At 37.7% G+C, this 26,766-nt stretch overlaps 1 protein-coding gene across 1 annotated transcript in view; it reads left to right on the top strand.

Moving 5' to 3' along the window:
* The first annotated feature begins 6,862 nt into the window (after positions 1-6,862).
* The window catches only part of mosmoa (modulator of smoothened a), a 35,896-nt gene continuing 15,992 nt past the window's right edge, over positions 6,863-26,766 (top strand). Inside the window, exon 1 of the mRNA XM_046866776.1 lies at positions 6,863-8,947. Coding sequence (XP_046722732.1) covers positions 8,842-8,947 — 106 coding nt within the window. The 5' untranslated portion in view covers positions 6,863-8,841. The remainder of the gene's footprint in view (positions 8,948-26,766) is intronic.

The following is a 26,766-nucleotide window of genomic DNA, read 5'->3' as shown; positions in this document are numbered from 1 at the left end:
CACTGAGGGGGTTGTCAACACCGCCATCTAGCGGAGCTCCCCTGTATTGCACTGCATATAATGACAACTTTCATTTCTTACAGTAAACCTGGTTTGAAATAGAATACGAATAGTAATAGAATGAATTGTGTCCAAGAAATAGAAAAAAAAATACGAGTAGAAAGAAACACAACTTTTCTTTTGTGATGTTTTCTAATATACTATATTTAAATAACATAGGCAGGCAGATAGATAGATAGATAGATAGATAGATAGATAGATAGATAGATAGATAGATAGATAGATAGATAGATATTAGGCTCCCATTGGGCGTTTAACGTGTAGTTCTGGGTTTAAACACTGGGTGTCGCTTTAGTTCTAAATTCTAATTTACTATATTCAATTACCATTGACAGATAGATAGATAGATAGATAGATAGATAGATAGATAGATAGATAGATAGATAGATAGATAGATAGATAGATATTAGTCTCCCCTTAGGCGTTTAACATGTAGTTCTAAGTTTAAACACTGGGTGTCGCTATAATTTCGTCTAAATTCTGCCAGCTCTCGTTTTTCACCTTTCAACGCAAAACCTGTGAAACGTATTACCAAGACAAACATAATAAATATCGATATTTTAGTATATTTTTGCTTGACAATAGCGAGCCTGGGTTATGGGTTAATAGATTAACAGCGAATATATAGAAAAACTTTATCAAAAATTCTGGAGAATTACGATGATATAGAAGGACTGCACTGATTCTCTTATATTTGTTCATTTATCTTGAGTTGGCACTCTATCCTGGTCAAAGTGGTAGTGGATCTTGGGGCCATTTGGTGAGGCAGGGGCCCACACTAAATCAGACTGTATCTTCACATGTACACATTTGCACACACATTTAAATCTACAGGCTATTTAGTGCAGCAGATCCACCTCCTGGCAAGTACTTTGGAATATAAAAGAAGACCGGAAAACCTGTAGGAAACCCACGCAGATGCATGAAGAACATGTCAAACTCTCAACAAGCAGTAACCAAAGCTAATATTCGAAATGGTGATTGTGGTGCTGTGAGGAAGCAATGCTACCATGCACACTATGTGTTTCTTGCAATAGTTTAATGTAAGAAGGAACTCTTTTCATTTCACTTTACAACTCAAGTAACCTTCTGGCGTGTTATTACTGTGCACAGATGGAAGGCAAATGTAATTTTAATTATACATTGTTAGATTACACCTGTGTTTAAAAAAGCACAAATTGCTAGATTTGGGCTTATTGTAGTGAGGGTTATTTTTTCAGTTGAATCTGGTCTTGAAATGAAATCTAATCCAGCCCTCTTTGGGCTTCTCCAACCATCTGTTTAAATCTGGATTAATGTAGATTAAACCAGTTTCTGAACTACAAGACTTCAGTAAGGAATCTGTGTCAGAGCTGTCATCAAAATCCACTAATCATCTTACCACATTAAGTGCCCCAAACTCCAAAATCCAAACTTTTACATATAAAATGCACAAGATGTTGTGTTTTTCCCAACCACCAAAGAATGTCTGCATTTCGTATCTGTCAAGGAAACTGAAATAAAGCTTTTTTTTGTGGTCACTTGATCTCATATTGTTGCCTTGTGATGTCTTTTATAACACACAAAAAAATCCTCTCAGTGCAGCCTGTTGTTGGGCTGCAGCATGATGTCATCATGGGAACATATGGTCTACACTGTGGCTTTTCCATGTAATGAGTTGTGAGTGTTTGTTTGAACATGTGTGTTCTGCTTCATAACACTCAATCTATGTTTATAGTGGAATTTAAAAGAGGAAAATGTGGCTAATGCCTTCTCACACATCCAAGGACAGACTTTTTACAATGTGGTGGTCAGGTTAGACATAATGACAGGATAGAGCTTATGACTTTACTCGTGGTGGCGGTCACAGGTGTGAAATCTGCCAATCTTAAACTGCGGAAAATGGCCTAATGTGGAAGAGCCAAAAAATCTTATGCTTTTAATGGTCTTATCAACAAATCACTAGTCAGGAAATTAGCAAGAACCTTGTGGACACTTTTTTTTACAGAATAAAGTTAATTTTAGTAAAGTAATTGTTAATTACTTCAAACAGCTAATGTGTAGTTTTGCAAAACTCAGACATGTTGACGTTTGCATCAAACATTTTAAACATGACCATGATTTTACCTTTGCAGAACAGAAGCCTATATAGATGAATGTCCACGTTTCTAGCTTTTCTGCATACACTTCACTGCAGCAAGAACAAGCAAATAGTGGCACAGAAGAACTTTGAAATGCATTCGTCCTCTTTTATGTTAAATGATTTGTTTTGTTTTTTACAGATAAAACTTTGTTTTGCCCTAAAGTATGTTCTCGGACAGGTATTTACCATCTAGCAAGCTTGAAAGGTATTGTAGCTAACATAACATTAGCCTACAATTTAAGAAGTAATATACAATTCCAAATTCAACATTATTAGCTATCAGTTTGTAGTAGTTTGTAATGTAAAAAACCTAAACAAATAAAAATACAAAGCACAACACATCACAACACTCTTGTTCAGTGTGGTCATTCATGCCAGGGAAGTACATCCTGCATTAGCCAGCTAGACTAGCTTGCTCCTCGCCATTATACAGTGAGGAAATGTTTGTACAATAATGAAATTAAATGATCTCTGGGTCAAATTTCCCAGAGATATTATTATTCTTATTAAGTGTATAACATAATAAAAAAAAGGTGTGCAATAATAGGATAGCTTTAGTCCTAAAGTGGCACTTTCTTAAGTGGTTTAATTTTCTTATACCATAGCAGTTTGCCTAAGATCACAATAAATCCCAATAACAGTTTAAAATGGAAGTCTTTGTGATTATCAGTTAGCATTATCAGTTTTCAGTTATCAGATTATCAGTTCTCAGCAGCTATAAATGGTCGTTTAACCTCTTTTTTCTTTCTTTGAAAAGTATACACACAGTGAAGACAATGTAATACTTCAACGAGTTATACAAATTATTTGCTATGTACTTATGTATATTTGGGATTGGACCAACCATCAGAGAGCATTGCTGCTACGAACTAATGCATATTTTATACATCTTATACAATACGTTATAATATACATTATACTGCTTTCTCTTCTATAGCACAATACATTGTTGCAAACATTAATAGCAGAGTAGTGATGGAGTTATTTGGAGTGAGTACATGAATAGCCTTTTGTGATTAGTCACTGTGCCACATTAATAACCTTTAATAACCCTAGTCTAGTCTTTTCCTGGAGGTTTTTTTTTAGTCTGCAGTGCTATTCCATTACTTTTAAAATGTTCTGTGTATGTACATGAGACGTGCATATCAAATGTCATTGTATGGCGTCTTTCCAGATCTGCAGTGAAGTCTCGATGTCCATACAGTACACCGGCTGAACCTTATCCTTCCTGCTGTAATTTGACCTCCAAGTCCACTAAAGAGCTGATACGGCCTGTGGCCAATGCTGTTCATCTCGGACTTGAGCTTGTAGTGTGGAGTATTATTCCATTGCTAACTAATCAAATTTGTGTATCTGGAGAAATAATATATGGGACAGAAAAAGAAGAAGAACAGAGCATGAGCCAGCATCTTTAAGCTTGCCTTATGTTTGGGGGAGGTGTTCCTCATGCCAAGTACTGCCAGTGTTTCTAACAAATTCACACAGCCTTCAGTTGTAAGTGATAAATAATAAAACAATGAAACTAATGGCCTTAGATGCATTTGATACACAATGCCACTTAGGCTGGTTCTTGAGATGATAGTGATTTATATGACATTTAACTCTCATTATGTAAGTAATATTGTAAAGCTAAAAAAATATATTTCTTAAATTGAAATTATTTTTATTTCTTATATTCAAATAAAAGCTTTTGTAGCTACATTTTAATAAACCAAATCCACATACTTATATTTGTAATGTCTTGAGGAAGACGTTTGCCTTTGGGACCGTATTTTATCTTGTCAAAGGAAAACTGAACATATTTTCAGATTTACATGTTGTCATATTGAACATAATATTTTTAACTACTGAATATATTAGAAAAAATTGTTAGTTTGTCATTGTAAATTTTAATACAGTATTGGAATTTCATTGGCCAGCATGATTAGATGTTGCTAAATGAGGACCATAAACATCAGTGCAATTAATTTTTATCCACAAATTCATTTAACTCAAGAATTGTTATTGTATGAGTTTTTTTTGTGATTAGCTATTGTCATACAACATTCACAGAGATATATATAGTCAGGGATGTTTCCAGTGGTGGACAAAGGACACAAACTATGCACTTGAGTAAAAGTAGAGAAACAGTAGTTGAAATATTACTTCAGTAAAAGTGCTCCCTTTATACTTTCACTCGAGTAAAAGTACAAAAGTATTTGCCTTTAAATGTATTTAAGTATCCAAAGAACTATGATCTATAATGGCTATAATGTTCCTATTATCATTTTTGTCACAAGACTCTTACTCAATCAACTTAGATTATGTGAAAAGACTTTAATGTTACACTTAGCACACCAATCTATTAATAAAATGATATAAATGAGTCAAATACTGATTGATATCTTTTAAAAAGATTGTGAGCCCAAAACTTTCTTTTCAACTACTGCAACAAAAATGAAGAATGACCGACGCTGAACTGTTCATGCTAGATATCACCAAATACCAATCAAAACAAATGCAAAACAGCACTGCTTGACCAGTTAAGTTTTTGTTTGTAGTTGAGAAAAAAGGGAGATATTTTGTTATTTGCAATGTAGTCAAGTTAAAGTAAAAGTCTCCCCAAATGAAAATACTTCAGTAAAGTACAGATACACGAAAAAGCTACTTAAGCACAGTAACGAATTACATTTACTACATTATTGTCTACCAGTGGAAAGCTGAAATACATCACTCCTGTGAACAACCGAACGAATGAACAAACGGATCAAACAAAACCTTTGGAAAAATAAAAAATAAACATCTTTTTATATTCGGTTCAAAAATTGCAGCTGAGTAAATGGCAAGACAAAAGGCAAGCCATGCAAAAATCTACAAAAAATGCAACATAATAGAATTTGAAAGCAACATGACTATGACTATGTCATGTCAGTGTTGAAGCTGAGGGAGATCTTTCTAAGCAGGACTCTAAGCAGTAAACAGAGTTACTGTTGACTCAGTGCTGACATGATTTATCTTTACACCCTCGCACAGTATTCCTCGGATCACAAACCATTTGGATCTGGACAGTTAAATCCCATAATAGGTTTTCTCATGAGCCCTTTCTCTGAATGTCCTCTTTAAATGTTACAACAGCAGGTTTAAATGCCTCTGCGATTCCTTTTAATGCAGCATAACAACTTTTATCATTAATAACTTTTATTATTATATAGATACTACAATACATAATGAACTGCTAATGTGAATCGCTTGGCTTGCTGTCAGCAGAATCTTCAATAAAGTCAGTATGACTCAGTCTGTAGCATTTTTTCCTTCTTTTTTTTTTCTTTACACTGACAGTCTTATGCAATAATGCACTCAAATAAGTCACGATTTAAAAGCTCTGGGTTCTTCATATAAACTTGAACAATATGTGGATAGTTATATGCTTAAACTGAATGCATGTGATTCAGAAATTCTTAGCACATTTCAGAAAAGTACAATACATCCTAGTATTCATATGTATTTATAAGTAGACAGCACAAAAGCAAAGAATGAATCATGAGGGTGAGCCCAAATCTTGCAACACTGTTCTCAATCATCAACAGTCAATTTGCTAAAAAATAACAGCTTTGGACCTTCTGACCTTTTTTCATTTACTTTTGTAATGCATATTATTATTCCAGTTCTGACATTTTCTCTAATGCTTGTTTAGACACCAGGGTTTGTCTCATTAAAGCTGTTTAGCCAAAACATAGTGTAAAAAATATATCAAATAAAACATAAAATATAAATGAAAATTGAATCAGGCCTGCAAATTGAGTTATGGAGAAATCTTAGTATGGATATGTGGGGTTTTAATGGTTTATATCAGGGTCCCTAAACTTTTTTTCTGTGAAAGCCATTTCATTTTTCCTTTCTTTAATGGAGGTCTGTAACAGAAAATAACGTGCCAGAGTGACTACCAGTATTATTGTGGAAATAATGATTTTAAATGTATTTATAATTAGTTTTGCAGGTAGCTGATATTTCCAGCAATCTGTGCTTTGACCAATATTAATAACTAAGGGAAATTTTTGTTTGAAAGATAACCTTTATTATCAGATACAAATATAATGTGAGTAAAACATATATTTAAAATTAAAATAAAATAAAATGTCTATGGCATTGTTCAGATGGCCATTTCAAATGTTTTATAGTTTTATATATTATATTTATATATAGTTTTATATATTTATATCTATTAATCAACATTTTGGAGTTACACAACTTCTTTCCACTACAGCAAATATTTCCTTCATTTGTAAATTCACAGTAAATTCATTATTTTAGTCAGGGTCACAGCAAATCCGGAGCCTAGTCTAAGAGTAAGCACAATATGATTGCAATCCCAGCCATAAAACACCATGAATATTTACATACATGCATGCATTTATGCCTAGTGTACCAGACCACTTTACGTTTTAGTTTGAGGAACCAGAGAACATGAAGGAAACCCACACACACCCAGGAATACATTCAAAATCTTTGCCTGAGCTCAGGTTTAAACCAGAGCTGAGAGGCATCAATCCTTCCCCCTGAACCATGGTGCTTACACTAAAAGTAGTTTGTCTGAAGCAATACAGTTATGATGTCATGTCTGAACCTAGAAAATAACAGATGTCTATGCTATTAAAAAAAGAGTGTCACATCAATGCACCCTTATAAGAACCAATGTCACACACCAAACATCTCAGCACTCTGAATACACTTGGGGTGAGGTAAGACTGTGGACTGTAGTAATTTTGTAGACTTTTTATTTTTTATTATTTTCATTCAAAGCAGCTTACACAGTTCATTTGTTTAAGGGAATTGTTCAATATCCAGACTTAGTTGGTACTGGGATTCAAACACAACCATCTGAGCAGTTTTTACCTTCTGAGCAGTGAATTACAGGTGCCCCATCAACTGTAACTTCTGTCTGACGTGTGCTTTTACACTGAAACTGGCACCATACGCTTCATTGAGGGGATTTCAACTTTTTAATGCAGACTGTCATCAGCTGTGTGATTCAGCAATCTCCAACTTTTTTGCACCTCGGGCCAGTTTTATGGAAAAAAAAAATTCCAGACTGGAAAAACTGGTCACGCTAATAACTAAACACCATACTGTGTATATCATATTACTATTATACATATTATGATTTAAATATGAATTTAATTATTACATAAAGATACATGAAAGTGTAACTCGAATGTAACCATAATGCATGGACAACGTCGAGTTTAGTTAATCGATGCATAGTATCACGTGACTCCCATAGATGCTACACAATGCACTAGATCAGGGGCCCAATACGTCGATCGCAATCTACGGGTAGATCAAATGACATTTAAAAAAATAGATATTTATTAATGCATTTTTATAGTAGGTATATCGCTGTGACATGGTCATTTCATTAGGATCTTGCATGCTGAAAAGGTGTGTGCACCCCTGCAATAGATCATGTTTTTTGGTCTGAATCTTGATATTGTTACAATAACTATTGGAGTCACGTGACAAAAGAACTACCAACACTGTCATATTTTCATTATTGGAACTATAGTCAAAGTTCGTCTGTGTAGACGCGTTGATGAATCTGCTTATTAAAATGGTAACAATTTCTATTATTTCTGATCAAAGGTACCAAATGAACTAAATGACTCGTTCATATTGGTGAACGAGATTCAAAGAACCGAGTCACTAAAACGCTCCGATCTTCCCATCACTAATTGCAGCCCCCTGGTGTAACTGCCCCCCCTTTCCCGATCTCTCTCCAGATCTCGCGAGAAGACACGAAGTTGGAGTCTGTAGCGCGTCTGACGACACACGGCTGCGTTGGGGGTGTTTTAGCTGCTCCGTGTCATCTGAGAAGCGGATCAGGGGAGAAAAAGAGAGAGAGAGAGATTCCCCACCTTTTCCGGTGCAATGCTTTTTAAATGGTCTTGTTGCACATTGATCCAGTAGTCACCAAATGAAGAGTTGCGACCCAGCGCTAACCGGGTTCCGCAGCTCTTCCTCGGCTCTCGTTGCTCCGGTGTTAGCTCGCGTTGCGTGCAGATGCGCGTCCAGCCGCGGAGAGAAAAGAAGGAGGAGGAGGAGGGGGCATGAGCACACCGCCGCGGAGGAGGAGGATGGCTGTCCGCTCGCATAACGGTATCACCCGTGTTCAGCAAACCGCTTTCTCCGCGACATTCTAAACTTTGCCTATCCGCCTTATTGCAAAAACCGACCCTTTCACAAAGTGTCTCCAGATGGGTGTTCGGGTGTCGAGGAGTGCTTGTAGGCCCGGCGTCCGGCGCTCGGCTCCCCAGCCAGGGGCTGTTTTGTTCTAGTTGCTTCTGCTAGCCGAAGCGCTCACCGAATGCCGCTGCACCGAACGAGTCTCGGGCCCTCGCCAGCGACAGACCCCATATTCCCCACGGATACGCAAACACTCCCAAGCCGAGTCCTGAGATGTAAAACGCGGCTCTTTGTCGCGCCTGGACCGTCTTTAGCAGGCCGGAAAGCAGATCGCGCCGTGATGTGGCTGTAAACGGACGCCTGAAAATCGGCGTCGCTTTCGGTCTTTACTGCCCGAGAGCTCGAGTTTAAAACTGCTTCCCATTGAATTCCTGGCACCTTTCAGAACTAATTCCCCTCCCGCAGATCACCTGGACACACACACACACACACACTCTGACATGGATAAACTGACCATCATTTCAGGGTGTCTCTTTCTGGCTGCGGATATATTTGCCATAGCCAGCGTCGCAAACCCGGACTGGATCAACACGGGCGAATCTGCAGGTATGAGCTTCAGACTCACTAAATAATACACGAGTTCATTAGTCCATCAACAACTTGTCTTTTATAACTCGGTTTCAAAATGCAAAGCTTTTATTTAAACCAACAAAAAAAAATCTTAATATTCTACCTTTTATTAGGCCATCTATTTTTCATCTGTATGCCTGACTATTCTATACTTTACAAACCTTTAAACATTTCCAAACATCACCACAAAAAGTTTCAGATTATTAATCCTAAATGGCTTTCATTTACTTCTTTTCGCTTATGAGGAACACCTGAGTTTAGGTTTTAGAGCTTGTCAGGCATTTCCACTGGCGTCACTGATACATTTGTGTAGTGATGCTGTGTGTTTGTCTATGGTCAGCATTCACACTGAATCCAGAGTCCACCCCAGGAACGCTGGATGCGCCTCGGGAATGCACTCTGAATGACACGACAGTCCACCATACACGTACATTCACCCCTATCGTACTTAGGCCACCATGTATTCCGGAGGTGAGGGGAAACCGAAGAACCCACTCAGACCTACAGTGGGAGAACGTGCACAGAAACCTTGCACAGCAGACCGTAACCCGAGCTCGGGATCGAACCACGGACCTTGAACTACCTGTGAAGCAGTGAGGCTCCTCAGTTCTCCACTGCTCTTCCCCTAATAGATTTTAAATGCCAGCTCTTTAAAAATGCACATGGCAAATTTCCTTCCAGCTTTCCGAAAGTAGACAGGGTATTGATAGACAGCTGTGTGTCAGTGAAACCTCAACATCCCCATGCCTGAGTGGCGATCTTTTTCGAAATAAGAGCTGTTCGATGCGCATCTCTCCAGATTGTATTTTTGTAGCTAAATATCCAGTGTGTGTTTTTAGGGAACAGGCCACCACAAGAGCCAGCTGTCAAAAGTTTGGTTAAAGTAATGCAATGTCTAGTATATGCAATATATAGCAATGTACCTGCAATGTGTTTATTTTCAGGTAGGACATATTGTGTGTGTCATGAGCTCTTCACACCATGTGCCTGCTTTTAGATTTGTCTGAAAGTCCGGAACTAGGTGGGAAAGAAAATAATCAGAATTTTTAAAAGAAATGTTTCATTAAAAAGCTGGTTTAAAAATAATCACAGAAAAAAAGTACATTTTTTTGACCACAACTTCTGAGGGCTAGCCAGAAGAAACGAACTGGTTATGACAAAGACATGCCATGCTGACGCTATTTAATCACAAATCATTTGCAAAGGGATATTTACCAGTAACAAAAGAGGTCCTGTCAAAGACGCAGTGTGTCAGCATGCAAGAAAGATAAACACGTAAACACTTGTAACCTTACCGTTATTACTTTTCCACCGGAGAGAGCCGTGCAGAAGGGCATTGCTAATATAAACCCAGCGCTGTCTGTACCCTAGCGGAGTGTCAGTTACCTGTGACAGTAGGAAGATGTTGGATGGCGAGCACAAGCAGGAAAATAAAACTCGAAATGTTTTGAAATGGAATGTTGCAACAAAAAAAACACAACGAATAATACGGTTGTTTTCGAGAAGAAAATTTACCTGAAGCATAAAAAAATGCTATAAGCAAAATGTTTCTATAAGCATAAATTATCAAAGGTGAAAAAATGGGTCAGTGGTCGGAAATAGAAAAAACCATGACCCACACACACTCGCATCGAATGAGAATCTTGAAATGAAATCTTGAAAATAAAAGCAGCACATGCATCATATCAAGGGTTCTGGTTAATATTGATGTATCAGGTTAATTCACGAATGCCTTTAAATGAAATCTCGATTCCTCATTTACCTCCTTTTCATCTCTGTAACAGTATATGAAATTTTACAGTGGTAGGTTTACATCCTCCAACAATCTGAAAAGAAAGCACTATCTAATGTGTTCAAATTAAGCTTGAATGCTTTGTGCATTATAGTTATGAAGACTTATCATTTATACTTAATTTTATAGCATAGTAGTATTCTTTTAGTAATGCAAAACAGATATTATACTGAGAATCCTACTCACTAAATTGCATTCAGTGGTTACTCAATGTGTGTTTCTGTCAGTCGACAGACTGTAGTTGCAGGTAAGTGCTTTTTTAGTAAAAAAAAAAAAAAAAAAACTACTTTGAAAATATGATATTGTGCTACACCGCGAAGTTCACTTAAAGGAAATGCTTTAGTGAAGGAGCTTGGTGGTAATGATTTGCAATTTCTCTCTCTTTCTTTTTTCTTTTCTTTTTTTTCTTTTTTTCTTCCTCATTCCGAGATAGCAGTGCGAGAGCCTCTGCCCTTCCTGCTGAAGATGGAAATTAGACCGTTCTCTCCAGAGACAGAATCAAATTTATAGAAGGTGGTTTTGTACTGACAAGCCGAACTCCAGAGGCTGTGGGCCGGACTATTTTTAAATCTGACCTTTAGTTTTTTTCTATTTCTGCGTTTTCCCTACAGAACATTCAAAGCATTGAGGTCCATTTTAAATTACTTCTGAGAAAGGAATAGTAGGTGATTTGATTGCCGGTTGTTTTTGGTTAGACAGCGACGTGTACCATTGTGTTGCTTGTGAGATTAATGATTGATGTTGTTTAGATGACGGAAGCATCCTGATGCATCAGTGTTTTTCAGCACACTGTGGCTTTTGTTGAAAATTTCTCGTTGATCATTAATGCCATTTGTGTTACTTACGCATGCTAGTGGATGTTTATAATGTTTCTGGGTGAGATCTAATTGGCATGACTGTGACTGCCTGAGGGCCAACACTCGTAGATTCTGTGAAAAGCAGTAAGTAGTTGTGAAGGAAATTTGACAAATTTCTATACTGAATTCAAAAAAGGGCTCTGGAAAATCTTTCCTTTTCATTGTTTAGTCAAAATCCATCTTGCAGGACGTCATTCAGTATAGCTGCAGAAGTGATGCTGAAAAAATCCTTTAAAACAAACCGTCTGGGTACAAACAGACCCTAAGGTAACCGCAATTCAGCAGCAGGATCGCAGCGCTTCCAGTTAAAGTGCAAAGCAGATGAGGGAGCAGAATTCACAGCGTCCATATTTCAAGGTTGTACAGTTAGCAGCGCATGCACATTTCTGCTTTTCCTGTTCTAATGTTACTTCCGTCAAGTCCTTTTTTTTTTTCGGATTTGCTGAATCTCTTGCATGAACCTTTTTTTTCTTAGCTTGGACACATGATCCTGTATTGAAGAATGCAGTTATTTTAGTTCCTCTGTTAGCTCACACCCCCTCCTCTCCAGGTGTTAAGCAGAGGTTGTCACACAATCACCTGATACTATGGGAGGATTTTGCACATGTATACAACTTGTGAGTCAAAGCAGCACCTCAAACCACAATTGTACATTTGTCACCTTTCCTAATCAGGAACGTGATCAATACATTTTGGGTACTGTAGTGTGGAAAAATAGAAACGTGTGAACCACAGATTTAATGCCTCTTTCTGTTATTATATACAGAGCGAGTCCTAACGGTCTTTCTGGGACCTTTTTGGGAATTTTTTTAAGATACAAGACTAATAATGGTTTGAAAGCATATGTAGAATATCTACAGAAACATAGGGTTGTGTAAAACCCTGAGAGGAACTCTGTGTCTGCACTCTTCTGCATACATGCGCTAAGAGGGACTAGGATTAACTAGTGTTGCTGTGATTGACAGTATGCCACAGAGAGTACAGCCAGTTTAGCTCCTTTGGGTCTTGGCTATGAATAGCTTTGGTATCGCTGCCGTTGAAACTCTCTCCCATCTCCTGGTGATGGATTTTTCAACACCTTTTTTTTTTAAATAAACAATGCAATGTTTTTGCAATGTCACACAGCAGCCCAGATATCTGTACACTTATACAGGTATTCTTCACACCTCATGCCCAAGCAATGCAGATCTTTTAGTCTACATCTAACCACCGCACCCATGTGCTTGTTGAACATCCCATTCTGTATTTAGTCCTCTCTTTGTTGTTCTAAGAACCTCTGCTCTCCTGGGAAGGCATTGGATTGGATTTTGGAGCACTGCTATGGGGATTTGTTTCATCCCATTGGTGATCTATAGAGTTGACTCAATAGACCTCATGTTGTGCACAGGGACATTGTTGTGATGGAACAGGTTTGGGCCTTTAGTTCCGGTGAAGGGAAATTGCAATGCTACAGCATACAAAGACTTCCAACATTGTGACAACAGGGTAAGAACCACATAATGGAGAAATGATCAGGTGTCAACAGACCTTTGGCCATATAGGTTGTATCACATTTCTTACAGGTAGACACTCCACTATTTAGGGGTCTATCTAATATAGATTGTAAGTATGCATTGGAAACCATGTTTAGTTTATCCACTAGCTTTTTGCCTGTAAACTATCTGGCACATGTTAAACGTTTTTTTTATACCAGAGTTCTGATTTACATCATATTCTCAGCAATATGCAACTCAGCAATCAGCAATTTAAACCTTGTCAGCTATATTAGTATAATGTTCTTGTTTCCAGGTTCCACACGATAATCTAATCTCAGGCAAATTTGATCTAAAGCTTGCATGACTGAAGCTGTGTAACATGCCCCAAATCAGTTTTTCTATCTACTTTTGGGAGAAGATTTATGTAAAAAAAGAAAATTGTCATCATTATTATTATTATTATTATTATTATTATTAAGACATAATTGCTGATTTGATCAAGATGATTGTAGCTGTGTAATTGACCAAGATGGAGTGTCCATGTGAAGGACACATGATTGTAGGACAAACAGTTGCGTTTAAGCCAGGGCTTGGTTATGAGAAAATAGGAAAGAGCACTTCCTGGACTGCCTTTATCTTGATGATTAAAGCTTTTCCCCCAGGAAATAATGGAATCTTTGTATGATACATGATCTATAATGTAAAGTATAGCACATGGGCTTGAATCTTGTGGAAGGTTTTTACAATCCGTTCGACATGAAGGATTCGGATGCAATCCAAATGTACTATAATCCACGCTGATGTTAGAGTAGAGTGTGTTTTAAATGGAATTGCCCTTATTTACCATACTTTATAAATTTTCTTGTCTATATAATTCTTTGTAAACAGTCTCTTACTTGATTAGTTTAGAGTTTGAATCGGTTCCCATTTAATTGAGCAGAAAAGGCAGGGTTTTTTTTGCAGAAGTTTATCACAACACTCACACAATAGAGACTTTTCACACTCGCCCTGTGACTAAGAGATCTCGCAGGGACAAAAGGCGAGTTGGTGGTCTTGACATTTTGAAAACAACAGTCCCTCCCAGCCTTTCATGTCCAGCAGCACTCTGTGTGAGCAGAATGACTAATATGCCTCTCGCTCTGCTGTATGCCACTTATTCACATTACAAGTGGGTTGATTGTGCACAGTAATGAATTGTTGTCAGACATTAAAAAAAGTCATTTCCGTTCATGTTAGGAAAAAAAGTGTGTGATTAGTGTAAATGCCAGTACCTCCCATCACTCACAGGCTGAAATGTGTAGCTGCAGGACATGGACGCAAAACATGAAGCAGGCTACACTCGAATGTTGACTCTGCTGATTAAGCTGCATTCTGCTCAGCTGCACGTCTGCTGGGTAGCAGAATATTTTGCAGTTGTCATTCAAATTTGGCTGAAATTATTATTTTTTTGTGTTGGGAATAGGAGGGGAAAAGAAAATAATGTAAGCGCTTAGTTCTCCGTTTTTCTGGAGGTGATAAATCTTGATTATATTCAAAAGTAATTGTAAATAAAGATTTTAGCAAATTAATGTGGTAGATCTGTTTTAGAATTTGATTGGTATAATGGATTGGTTAATTGATGATAGATAGATGACCTTATTGTTATTCTATCACTTGTTCTTTTCCCTGGGTTCTGCTTCTTCTTCTTCCCTGGTTTCTGCTTCTTCTTCTTCCCTGGCATCTGTTATGCTTTATCTTTCTGATATCTGATTCTTATTCCCTTGGTATTGCTGCTTTTTCATTGCTGGATTCACTGAGTCAAGTTCAGTGCACCATTTGGCATCAATTTTTGCCCATTTAGATTATACGCCAAAATTTTTTGCTATCCCTTCTTCAAAGTCCAATTCTAAATATGTTTGGCACACAAACCTTCAGAAAAAGCCTTACCAAGGTTATCAAAATTATTTAAAATAATTCCAGTGCCTATAACATGCCAACAAATTTGATTAAGAAAGCAGAAGATGACACTTTATTTCAGCAAGCTTGCTTCAGGACCATGAGTTGTGCAACAAAGTTTTTGTCTACGTATGGGTCAAAAGTATAAGTATAAAATCCTTACATTTAACCTGCAATTTTGCCACCCCATTCTTTTTTCCCACCAGATTTGACTTGAATCATCTTGACGCACAGCTGCCCATTTGTTCATCTGGACCTTCAAAGAATTCCACCACTGTCCGTGGTCCAAAACCTACACATAATGATTTATGCTGTAAATCACTCTAATTCCTTTGCCTAAACTTCCGACTTTTCATTTTCTCTGAGGACTTGGCCTCTGAAAATGCTGCTTGTAGCTTTAGGTGTATATTATTATTGCTATGAGTACAAAATGTTTGTCATGAGAGACTTTTGGGGAAAATGCCTTCAGAATACGTCGTATTATCTTGATATGAAATCATGTGTACTCACATTTGTTCAGCTTCCTTTTCCTGCCTGTGCAATCTTAAATAAGAAATTTGCTTGTCTTTACAATTTAAGGGTAGTTATCTTTAAGCCAGAGCATACAACAGTTAGTATCAGTTTCATGCATCTTGCTAACAGGAAGTTTCAAGCAGAAGAAAGTCGGCAGACAACAGTGTGGTCTTGGGTGTGAGATGTCTGATGTGGCCAAATGTGGTTTAGGTGTTGTTTGTTAAAGTAGACAGACTGATTAACATAGATACCGTTTCTCATCCTTTCAAAAGGTTAACATATAGTAGTGGTTAAATATTTAAGAATGAGAAAGTCTAAGTAAGAAAAAAGTGAACAGAGACGTTAAACATCCCTGAATTAGTCCCTTTAACGAGGCACTTGTTTTGAATATTCCTGTCCTACATATATACATACAGTATGAATTGGGGGTGCAACAGATCACAGTTAATCTGTGATCCTTATTCGCACTGTGAGTTTTGTGATCTGTTGCACCACTTGTATGTATGTATGTATGTAGACCTTGTGCAGGGAGTTTAGCATTGTTCCAACTGTAACACTAACAATATATCGAAGGAAAACTAATTTAAGTAAATCTAGTGTGTGTGAACATCGGTTCATATTCTAGCATGATAAAGTAAAGCATGAAAGCCTGTAGCATATACATTCAGAACTTTCCACTCATGGTGGTTCATATCAGCTGCTTGACTCATATCTCAATCACTTCTATCATTGTCCATATCTGCCTGTCCAGCACTAATGAGAGCCACACTCAGGATGTGTTTTGTGTAATTTTGTGTACAGTTTTTTCTACACAGCCCAAAATGGCATCCTGCAAAGCTTTCTAACATGCTGTTAATATTTATTTCAAAAGCCGTGTAGAGAAGAACGTGACCTTCAACTTCACTCTTGTTGTGTATTTAGGTGTGTCTTCCACACAATCCTGTGTTTCTTGCTCCCTTTGGTGTGGTGGATTGCTGGGAAGCGAGACAGCACTCTGTTGCTTTGACTACACATGTAATGTTTCAGGTTTATTTATCCAGATGTGTAGCTGCCCATCCAGGACCTACCCAAGTTTTCACGTGCGTGTTTCGTGTTTAAAGTTTGTGTCTCTGAAAGTGTTCCGTGGCATGCCAGCTGTGTGTAGGGCTGGAATTCGAGCGTAGTTGTGAAGCAGCAGGGGGAACAGCGCAAGCCGAGAGGAATGTTTACAGGATGCAGACACAAGTCTTTATCGAGCTCATTAAACGCGTTCTTCCCCCTTCGGAACAAGGCACCATTTGCTTTCATCAACCTCAGACATAAACCTAAAGTCTCAACATTCCCAGGAAAGCAACAGCACATGAATCAGGACTTCAGGGGACACATAGTAGGGCAATTTGTTCTCCTGAAAAACATGTTGGTTCAGACTGAATTACTCTCAACCCACAGAGTTGAGACTTATTTCCTTAAGAAGTCAGGTATCAAGGAAACAAGATAAAAGAAATATTAAATCAGTATTTAGTCAATTTTATTGACTTTTCTAGTTGTATGTGCTTATACAGGTGGAAGCACATCATTGTACATGGTGTCTACACCCTACATTACATTTTCGCTTCACTTGAACCAAGAGACCCAAACCTGTTCCAGCATGACAATGCCCCTGTGCACAAAGCTAGCTTCATGAACATCTGCCTTACATGTGCTGGAATGGAAAATCCTAAAAATTGGACCAGTCTGCACCCTAGGTGTCCTCACCCTACATCAGTACCTGACTTTACTAAGTGTCTTGTAGCTGAAAGAGCACAAATCCCAAGCACACTTCACTTCCCAGAAGAGTGGAGGTTTTGTAGCAACGAATGCGAAATTGGATGTTCATAGAGAACATACAAGTCTTTTGTCCATAAATGGAATGCCATTGCTTATGTTTTGAAGGTCAAAGCACTTCTACAGTTGGGTTTTGGATCACCTCATATTTGTACTCCTGTGAAACAGAAAGTCATGGATGACCAATTACCATGTTTTTGAATCCACAAAGTAAATTCAGTATCACCTACGAGGATGACTGTAGTACTGGAGTTAACTATACTTGCTTCCAAACGTCTTGACAAATAACAGCTTGCAGGGGAGGGAAAAAAACAAAACGACAAACAAGTTCTGAAAATATTAATTTAGCCTGAAGAGTGTTTGTCCTCAGAATGGAGTTTGTAATAAATCCTTCGATCAAACTTTTTCATCCTCACAGCTATAAGTGAACAGCATGAGTCCATTCTTTTCGAGCGTTTTATATCATCTGCAGCTGTCATCATCACCGTCATGATTTCATTATAACGGTAAGATCGCGCTCTTGGCTTCGATCACACGGCGATTCTCTTTCTTTTGCGCGCTCATTATTTTTGTCCCCTAGCACTTTTCAAAACAAAGTTGCACCCATGAGTCAGTGGGTTTTCTGAATGACCAGCTGACTAAAGAAAGCTCTCTGTAGTCCTGTGTTATTAATTTGGCCTGAAGCCATGTCCACCTGACACCAGCCTGACATACACAGTGTTTTAATAACTAATGCAGGTAGGTCTATTCACTGCTTAAATAAATGATAACCTTATATTCAACTGAAACCGTGTCGTAGCAAAAAAAAGACTGATGGATTAGCATGTTTAATAATGACCATTGTGGTGATGGTACAGGAGGTCCTGTGGGATTTGCCGTAAAAAGAGGTTCTAATGTTTTATGAGTATTTCATATTATTTAACTTACTTCTGCCATGCTTTTAGTATTCAGACTGTATGAAGTTACCAACATGCATTTTAGATAAGGCATCATGAGCAACTCTTGTATGCAGGACTACCAATCTCACATACTCGAACAGACCCCATTGACCAATCCCACTTACTCCAGCGCACACTGTTTACCAATTACAATTGATCCTGCACATTCCGCTTGCTGTTTCCCACCATCCTGACCAATATTAGTCATTCTAACTAATCCCAAACACAACTGCACTTCAATTAGATCTTGATACACCCCACTCCCCTCTGCAGTCTTGACCTACCCTACCTGCTTGGACCAAACCAACCCACACCTGTACACAGTTTTGACCAATCCCACTCATTCCATCACACACTGTTGACATGTCACTCACCTCTGCTTACAGTTTTGACCAATCCTGCTTGATCATGTGTACATTGTTTGCTGTTATTAATGTTTGAACCTGTCAGTGATATTTCTTTTAGCAAACCTTCCAAAATATAGACATTTAATCTACAGTGACACTTGCAATTGTATGGAATTTATTACATCTATCCCCATTTAAAGGAATCGTCTGCCTGTGTAAATAAAAACAGCTCTTTCTCCCTGCAACCTTCTTATTGGGTTTTGCAAGATCCCATTCCCAGTGCACACCTATAGCCTATTGTCATTGCATGTCTTTCATCCTGCTGCAACTCTAAATAGACTCACCGAGCACTTTATTAGGAGCACCTGTACGCCCACCCGTCCATGCAATGATCTAATTTGTCAGTCATGTGGCAGCATTGCATAAAATCATGCAGAGGTGAACCCGGAGCCTCAGTTAATGTTGTCATCAACCATCAGAAAAAATATGAGCTCAATGATTTTTACCATGGCATAACTGGTGGTGCCAGACAGGCTGGTTTGAGTGTTTCCATTCTGCTGGTCTCTAGAGATTGTTGTGTTCACCTACAACAATTTCATGTTTGAAGAAGACAGAAATGTCTTGTTGATGAGAGAGGTTAACAGAGAATGGCCAGATTGGTTTGATCTGAACAAACGGCCTTCAACAGCAGAAGACTCATCAGGTTCCCCCCCCCTTTTTTTCTTTTTTTTTTTTTTTTTTTTTTGCAGAGAACAGAAGTCTGAAGCCCAAATCGGAACAGACCAATCAAATCAGCCAAAGACAGAAAAAAATGTAGCCTAGTCTAATGGATCTTGATTTCACAGAGAGAAAGGTTCAGAATTTGGTGCCAACAGCATGAATCTATAGATTTAACCTGCTTTGTGTCAACAGTCCAGGCTGGTGGAGGTGGTGTATTGGTGTGTGGGCGTATGGCACACTTTACTTGAATGTATATTCGTACAGAATTAAAGGGTAATAACAGGTTCATAAGTAAGACTAAAGCAGCTAAAGAAATCGTTGGTTTTATTGTACAGTATATTTCACATTAGGTAGTGAAGATGAATAATAAACACTGTATTCAGTGCAGCATCAGCAGCTGCTAAAAGGTGTTAATCTGCTGACTTAAATATTAGAAACAGAAATCTGATTTACACAATTTCATTAACCATCTGCAGTAAAGTATAAGTGGAATATCGGAAGAATGAGTGACAACCAATCCCTTTATTCGTCTCTCCTATCATGTTCGAGTGCCTCAGGAAGAAATTATTTCTATCAATGTTTTTTAACGCATACAAATAACCAGCGAGTTCCATCTGGAAAATGCTCTGACACTAATTCTGTCCATCTGCATTGGCATTCAATTAACAAGCGCTAAGTGTTCTGCATATATTACACCCATGCTTTGAGTTATACTGGCTGCCCAGCTCATCCTGAGTTAATTACAAACTCCCACTCCTTACAGTTAAAGCACAACACTTGCCTTTACCTCCTCCAGATACTGCATTCTTTTTCATCCAGCTCACACACTTCACTTCCTGCAGTGTGGTGTGTGAACTTTTTAGTGTTTGTCTGCTATTTTTCAATACCTTAAGGTTCTCTTCAACATCTCTTTTAAAAAACAAATGTACATATTTCATTGAATTTGAAGCAATTTGAAGCTTTTTTGATTGTGTAACGCATTATACATGATTACTCTTATCTGATAGATCTCTAAACCAGAACTAAAGACGATGCGATTCGTATCTTGATGCATAGCCAATGATACAACACATAAAAAAATACATATGAAGCAGCTACTGATGCGATGCGATTCAAGTCACCCTATTACAATGCAGTGTGATTTGATTAGATTCAACACAATGTGATTCAATGGAAAAATATGATTCTATGCAGTTCATTATGGTTATGGATAGTTTTTTTTTTTTCTTCTTCTTTGTCCAAACAGACAGCTAATCAAATATTTACATAATTTAAGTTTTGGCTTTTATAGTACTTTCACAAACAGACCTTTTGTAGTGCAAAAAAAAGAAAAAAAAAAACCCTTCTTTCCCTGTTCTGTCTCCAGGAGGATGCAGCTCTACCTCTGCCATGTTAATCTATATGACTCTCAGGACACGCCGTCTCCGTAGTGTTGTTTTATGTCATTTACGTAGCAGCAGTGGTGCTGAGAGAAGACGCTTGAGAAACAGTTTAGTGATGAGAAATCAACCTACATATAAAATATTTGTCACAAATGATTGGTTATTTTCTAAATAGTAAAAGTATAGCGCACCCACCAATAATTATATATAAATAAATTGGGTTTTTTACCCATGCAAATATGTTAAAACCAATACAAATGCCCTCTTTTATCTGAGGCACATTTTTTAAAATTGATGCATCACATCGTTTACCTTTTTATGCCAATGCACCAATGTGAAAAGGTGACTCTAACCGTCCCTAGCATCCAGGCCTCGAGAACTGTATACTGTAGCCTCAGATTCATCTTCTTAGCTGATATTAGGTAAACCTGATGTGGTCTACCTTTATTTTTTTTTTGTTTTTTTTTTTACTTGCCCACCTCATGGTTAATGCTCTTACGGTGGTATGCAGTTTGAGATGCTTTTCCGCTCCCCATCATTGCTTATGCAAGTTACTAAAGGCTTCCTGGAACAAGTCTGGCTTCTTCTGTTTCTGATCTTTTTCCATTAACAGGGTCTTTCCACTCACAAAACGACTTTCATGCTCACTGGATGTTTTTTTCTCACTACTCTGTCAACTCTAGAGACTGTTGTCTACTCAACCAAGCCCATCCAGTGCAAACAACCATGACATTGAAGTCAATGAGATCACGGTGTGAACATTATCTGAAGCTCCTCGACCTGTTTCTGCTTAATTTGATAGATTGCACTGCTTGGTTATTGCCTGCATGTTAACAGGTATTTTATTGCTGAATAACCTCAGTCTTGTTGGTTGCTTGGATTGCAATATTTTTAGCAGCGTTTTGGAACAACTGACCAACTGTGTAACGTAAGAAGTCAATAAGCTGGTTTAATTAGCTGTAATTAGCAGATGTGCCATCAATCCCTGATGCTGCATTATAATGTGAGGTATTTATGGATACACCGATTATAAAGAGTAGGCAGGCTTTTAGCTGAACTTACATTTCCCCGGCCATGTGGAGATGGCATGGTTCTGTATAGCTTTTTCAGTGTTTAGGTAAAAGCAATGGTTTGACTGACCGCTTGTTAAATGCTAAGGTCTGAAACGGAATACCGACCACTTCCTTTTAAATGAGGTTTCTTCAGTGAATGTGCTTTAAGGGCGTTGTTGGGTGGACGGGATTTCCTGTAAGCTTGTCCTTGTGTGTGTTGTGTGTGTGAACGAGTTGTTAAGAGGTGGTCGCACTACTTTGTCAGCATGCAAAATGATTTCGGAGAACTGCTTACAAATTTGGGGGGCAACTGGACATCACATCAGTGTTGAAATAAACCATCTGTTTGTGTAGGCAGTGACACCATGAACCAGGCAGCTTCTATTTTGATGTCCTTTTTAAAGCTGCGTTGAATAAAACCTAATGGTGAGACGCCACAATAATCAGAGCTTTTTCCAATTTGTGCTTCCCAAAAAGGTGACGTTTCGGTTCCTTTATCAGTCGCAAGTCTTAACATTAAAATCATTCGAAATATTTCTTTGCATCGAGGTCACACTTCCAGTCTCCAGCCTCCAGTCTGCGTAGAAATGGAAGTCAATTGGAATAAAGAGTGTAGTGATCACGACTGTACATAAATCTGTTTTGCCTTTTATAATCAAATCAGTAAATCCTGTTTCATGCAGTCAACTAATTGGTGTGGGAATCCCAAACTTTTACAAACTCAGATTAACTGGAAAAAGAAAGATGGCTTGCAGTATAATTACCTTTAGACTGGCTGCTGTGCCCTACTTACAGTTTTGACACTGTGAAACATCTGCAAATACATAATTACCCATGTGTTTTGAGTATCCAAAGACATAATTTGCTAATTTCTTTAACATGAGGAGAGAGAAGCCACTCAGCTGGTGCATATGGAAATCTTGAAATCCACTTATTCCTCTTGGCTGCTGCAAATCATATTTTAAATGGGGATTTTAGGATTGTAAGATTGGTAAGACAAACTCCACTTCAGAATGTAAACACATTCTCATGTTTACAGCATAATGTTGCCATAAACAATGTTTATGCTTAATCAGAGGCACATTTTGTACGGTTTTATAGGTGTGAATGTCCAGAGCACCAACAACTAAATCTTTGTTTCAAACACTAAATGGAAAAAAGTATTGACATTTTCAGCCATATGTGGTTCCTCCTTAAAACTCTTACCACAAAGTTGGAGGCACAAAATTGTATAGGATGTCTTTTGGATGTGGTAGCATTTACATTGAGATCCAAACCTATTCCAGCATGAAAGCACAAATCCAGCTCCAAAAAGATGTTTTACATGGTGCGGAGGGACCTGTAATAGAGCGCTGACCGCAACCTTGTTAAACACCTTTGAAATTAACTGGAACGCTGATTGCACTCCAGGGCTCCTCACACCATCTATATCAGTACCTGGTTTTACCAATGCCCTTGTGGCTAAATGAGCACAACTCGAAACCATTAACCTTAAAAAATCGAGTGGAAAATCTTTCTAGAAGAGTGAAGATATTATAACTATAACTTGTGTCCATATAATTTTTATTACTATTCATGAGGCTACAGACCATTACAAGGGCACAGCCAATACATTTTTTTATTTTTTTTTTAAACTAATTCGTTTATATTCACAGACTACTTGGTTATTTTAAGTAAGAGCACAAATGAGTCTGCATAATGCATGCCTTTTTCTATAAGAACCTCATTTACTTGAGTGGCTTCGCTCAGCTCTCATTTTAATGATTAAGGTGACATTTTAAAGTTTAAGGTGGCAAAGAATATTACGCTCTGTTTTATTGTGTACTACTTTGGAAAGATTTTTTTTGCACTCTCTTATTGGGACTCATAGTCATTGTGGCCAGAAAATAGTCAAAGCAATCAGAAGGTCCTTCTAGATGATGGCAACAGTTCTGTTTCGGAAATCCATTTTAGCATGAAGCTCATTTGGGAACTGCTTTTCTACAAATTGCAATGAGTAGGGCTGGACAAAATTATATATTTTTGTGAGAAGTTATTTCAAGGTATGCTTTTTGTTTTGCCTCTAAGATATCACCTGTGTGGTGAGTTTTTTTTTTTTTTTTTTTTTTTTTTTTTTCCTTTTTAAAATTAATTGTTTGTTTTAATTTGTCTTCTTTCCTGTAGGACTAAAAGAAAAGTATCATGTGTGTGTGTGTGTGTGTGTGTGTGTATATATATAATGTGTGTGTGTGTGTGTGTGTGTGTGTGTGTGTGTGTGTGTGTGTGTGTGTGTATATGTATATATATATATATATATATATATATATATATATATATATATATATATATATATATATATATATATATATATATATATATATATATATATATATATATAATATATTAGGGATGCACCGAAATGAAAATTCTTGGCCAAAACCGAAAAAGAGGAAAGCAAGGCCGGAGAACCAAAACACCAAAAGAAATAATGCCAATTATTATTTTTTTTAATTGCATAAATTGCAACAATGCACAGGATAAAATAAAATTTAAACAATGTCTGTCGTGAAACTGATTGCTGAAATATCTGCAGTTATATGCTTATGGACGTGAGTTGCAACAACATTAACAGCTCAGTTACACACACCTCTGAAAAATGTCGTCTGCTCGGTATGCATAACAGGGCTCAATGTGCTCGATCAGCCTGCGAAACCTCACATCTTCTACGACAGAGAATGGCTGATCATCTAAGGCAATGAATTCCATAATCTTTTTATGTAATGACCTTTGCCTTGACAATATCACTGGGAAACTTCCTTGCCTTTTCAAAAACGTCCGCCACAGACGGAGTGCGCGTGCTCGGAGGGGTTTTGCTTTTCTGTGCCGCGTTCCTCTCATATTCAGCATAGCGATCGGGATGTTTGGATTTCAGCTGATAAATTAAACCCGACATGCAGACGCACCTCCTCTTGAAATTTCGGCATTACATGTTTTGCAAATCGCTATCCGTGGGTCTTTCTCAGATATACTGAAATCCGTCCACACATGTTGCTGCAGGCGCGGTTTCTGTTTGCGTCATCACGCGTTGTTTCGGTGATCAAAGTCTTTTGGCCGAAAATACACTTTTGGGCAATTTTCGGCCGAAAATTTTCGGTGGCCGAATACCATCCTTTGTGTGTGTGTGTATGTATGTGTGTATATGTGTGTGTGTGTATATATATATATATATATATATATATATATATATATATATATATATATACACACACACACACACACACACACACACACACACACACACACACACACACATATATATATATATATATATATATATATATATATATATATATATATATATATATATATATATATATATATATATAAAATCCACACTTACACCCCTATCTATCTATCTATCTATCTATCTATCTATCTATCTATCTATCTATCTATCTATCTATCTATCTATCTATCTATCTATCTATCTATCTATCTATCTATCTATCTATCTATCTAAACCCATTGAGGAAGTAGTCAACAAAATCCCTGACTACTTTCCTAATTGGGGGAAAAAAGCTACTTTGATCGATTTTATTCAGAGTACTGGACACTACTCTAAGGTTGTTCCTGACATGTATTTAAATAAGAATGTTGATTGCTGCCTTATTTCAGGGAAGCCTTTGATCATAATCACTCTTAGATTGTATTAAATTCTAGGGTTGGGATTTAGTTTGTTTAATTCAGAAAAATTGTCAGGCAGAGACCATTCTGTTGTATACTGAACATGTATGAATCTGTCCTGTGATGTTTTCTAGAGTTTAGGCTTTTGGGGTTTACATTTAGACAACGGACTCCTTTATCTGGTGCCCCTTGCATTTACTGGGCAGCTATAGGGTTAAAGGCCCAGTAGCTGCAGCTTGGTGTGACTGGATCCAAAGGTAGTGAGTACAAAGACTAAAGTCTAATGCCCTAATCACTAAGATACCACTTATTCCATTTTTATTATGTCCAGAAATATGTAGACACCTAGCCATCACACGTTTACAGGTTGGGTGAGGACTTCTGGCACTGCATTTGGTATTCCAAGTCACCCCAGAGGTGTTCAGTGGAGTCAGGGCTTTGTGCACGCCATTTTTTTTCCCCAACCGTGGCACGTCATGTCTTTATGTACAAGACTTTTTGCGTTGAGAGGCATTGTCATGCTGGAATGGGTTTGCATTTGACTCTTTTGATCGAATGAATTGTGATTGTTACAGCATACAGAGACATTCTACACCATATATTTGACTACAAATACTTCTTTGTTTAATCTTGGATCCTTATTCATAAACCTTACCAAGAATTAGTGCTGCACACTTACAAATATACCACACAAGCCCAGATGTGATGCATTGCATGATGTATGAATGAATCTGTGACTGATTCATTAAAAAGCGGTGACTGAAGTGCAAATGTTGACTCGGGTTCAGCTGCGAGGACGCAATATCACGCCTACTACTCCTTGATTTACATCTCATATGTCTCCAGCATGGCCCAAATCCTTATATTTATCTCACTTACACGAAACACACCCGGATTTGTGCAGGGGTGAAAAGTGTGAGCCAAGAACAAGAAAGCGTTTAAGATCTGAGGAAAGAAGTATGCATAGGAGAGGAAAAAGTACATTTCAGTGACATCAAGTCCGAAATGATTTAGTTTGAAGTTGCAGCAAATTAAGGAGCATTACGGCAGTGTGGTTTATTTATATGAAGGCGTTTAAGGCTGTAATCAGGTTGCAGGTTGCTATAGGAACACGAGTACCTTGAAACCTGTTATGATATACGAATGTCTCTCAGTCGCTCGGAGCATTTGACAGACTCTGTCCTCCTGATATTTAATTCAAGGGATAAGGAGCTGATAAGGATCCACATTTATAAATTACATACTGACAGTGAATCCCATTACCTGCATAGTAACATGGAATTGCCGTGTGTACAGTTGTGGTTGTCTACATTTTCTG

Source organism: Silurus meridionalis, chromosome 14, assembly GCF_014805685.1.
Source record: "Silurus meridionalis isolate SWU-2019-XX chromosome 14, ASM1480568v1, whole genome shotgun sequence".
Lineage (NCBI taxonomy): Eukaryota > Metazoa > Chordata > Actinopteri > Siluriformes > Siluridae > Silurus > Silurus meridionalis.
The sequence above is the reverse complement of the archived record's forward strand: the minus strand, read 5'-3'. Positions and strand labels throughout refer to the sequence as shown.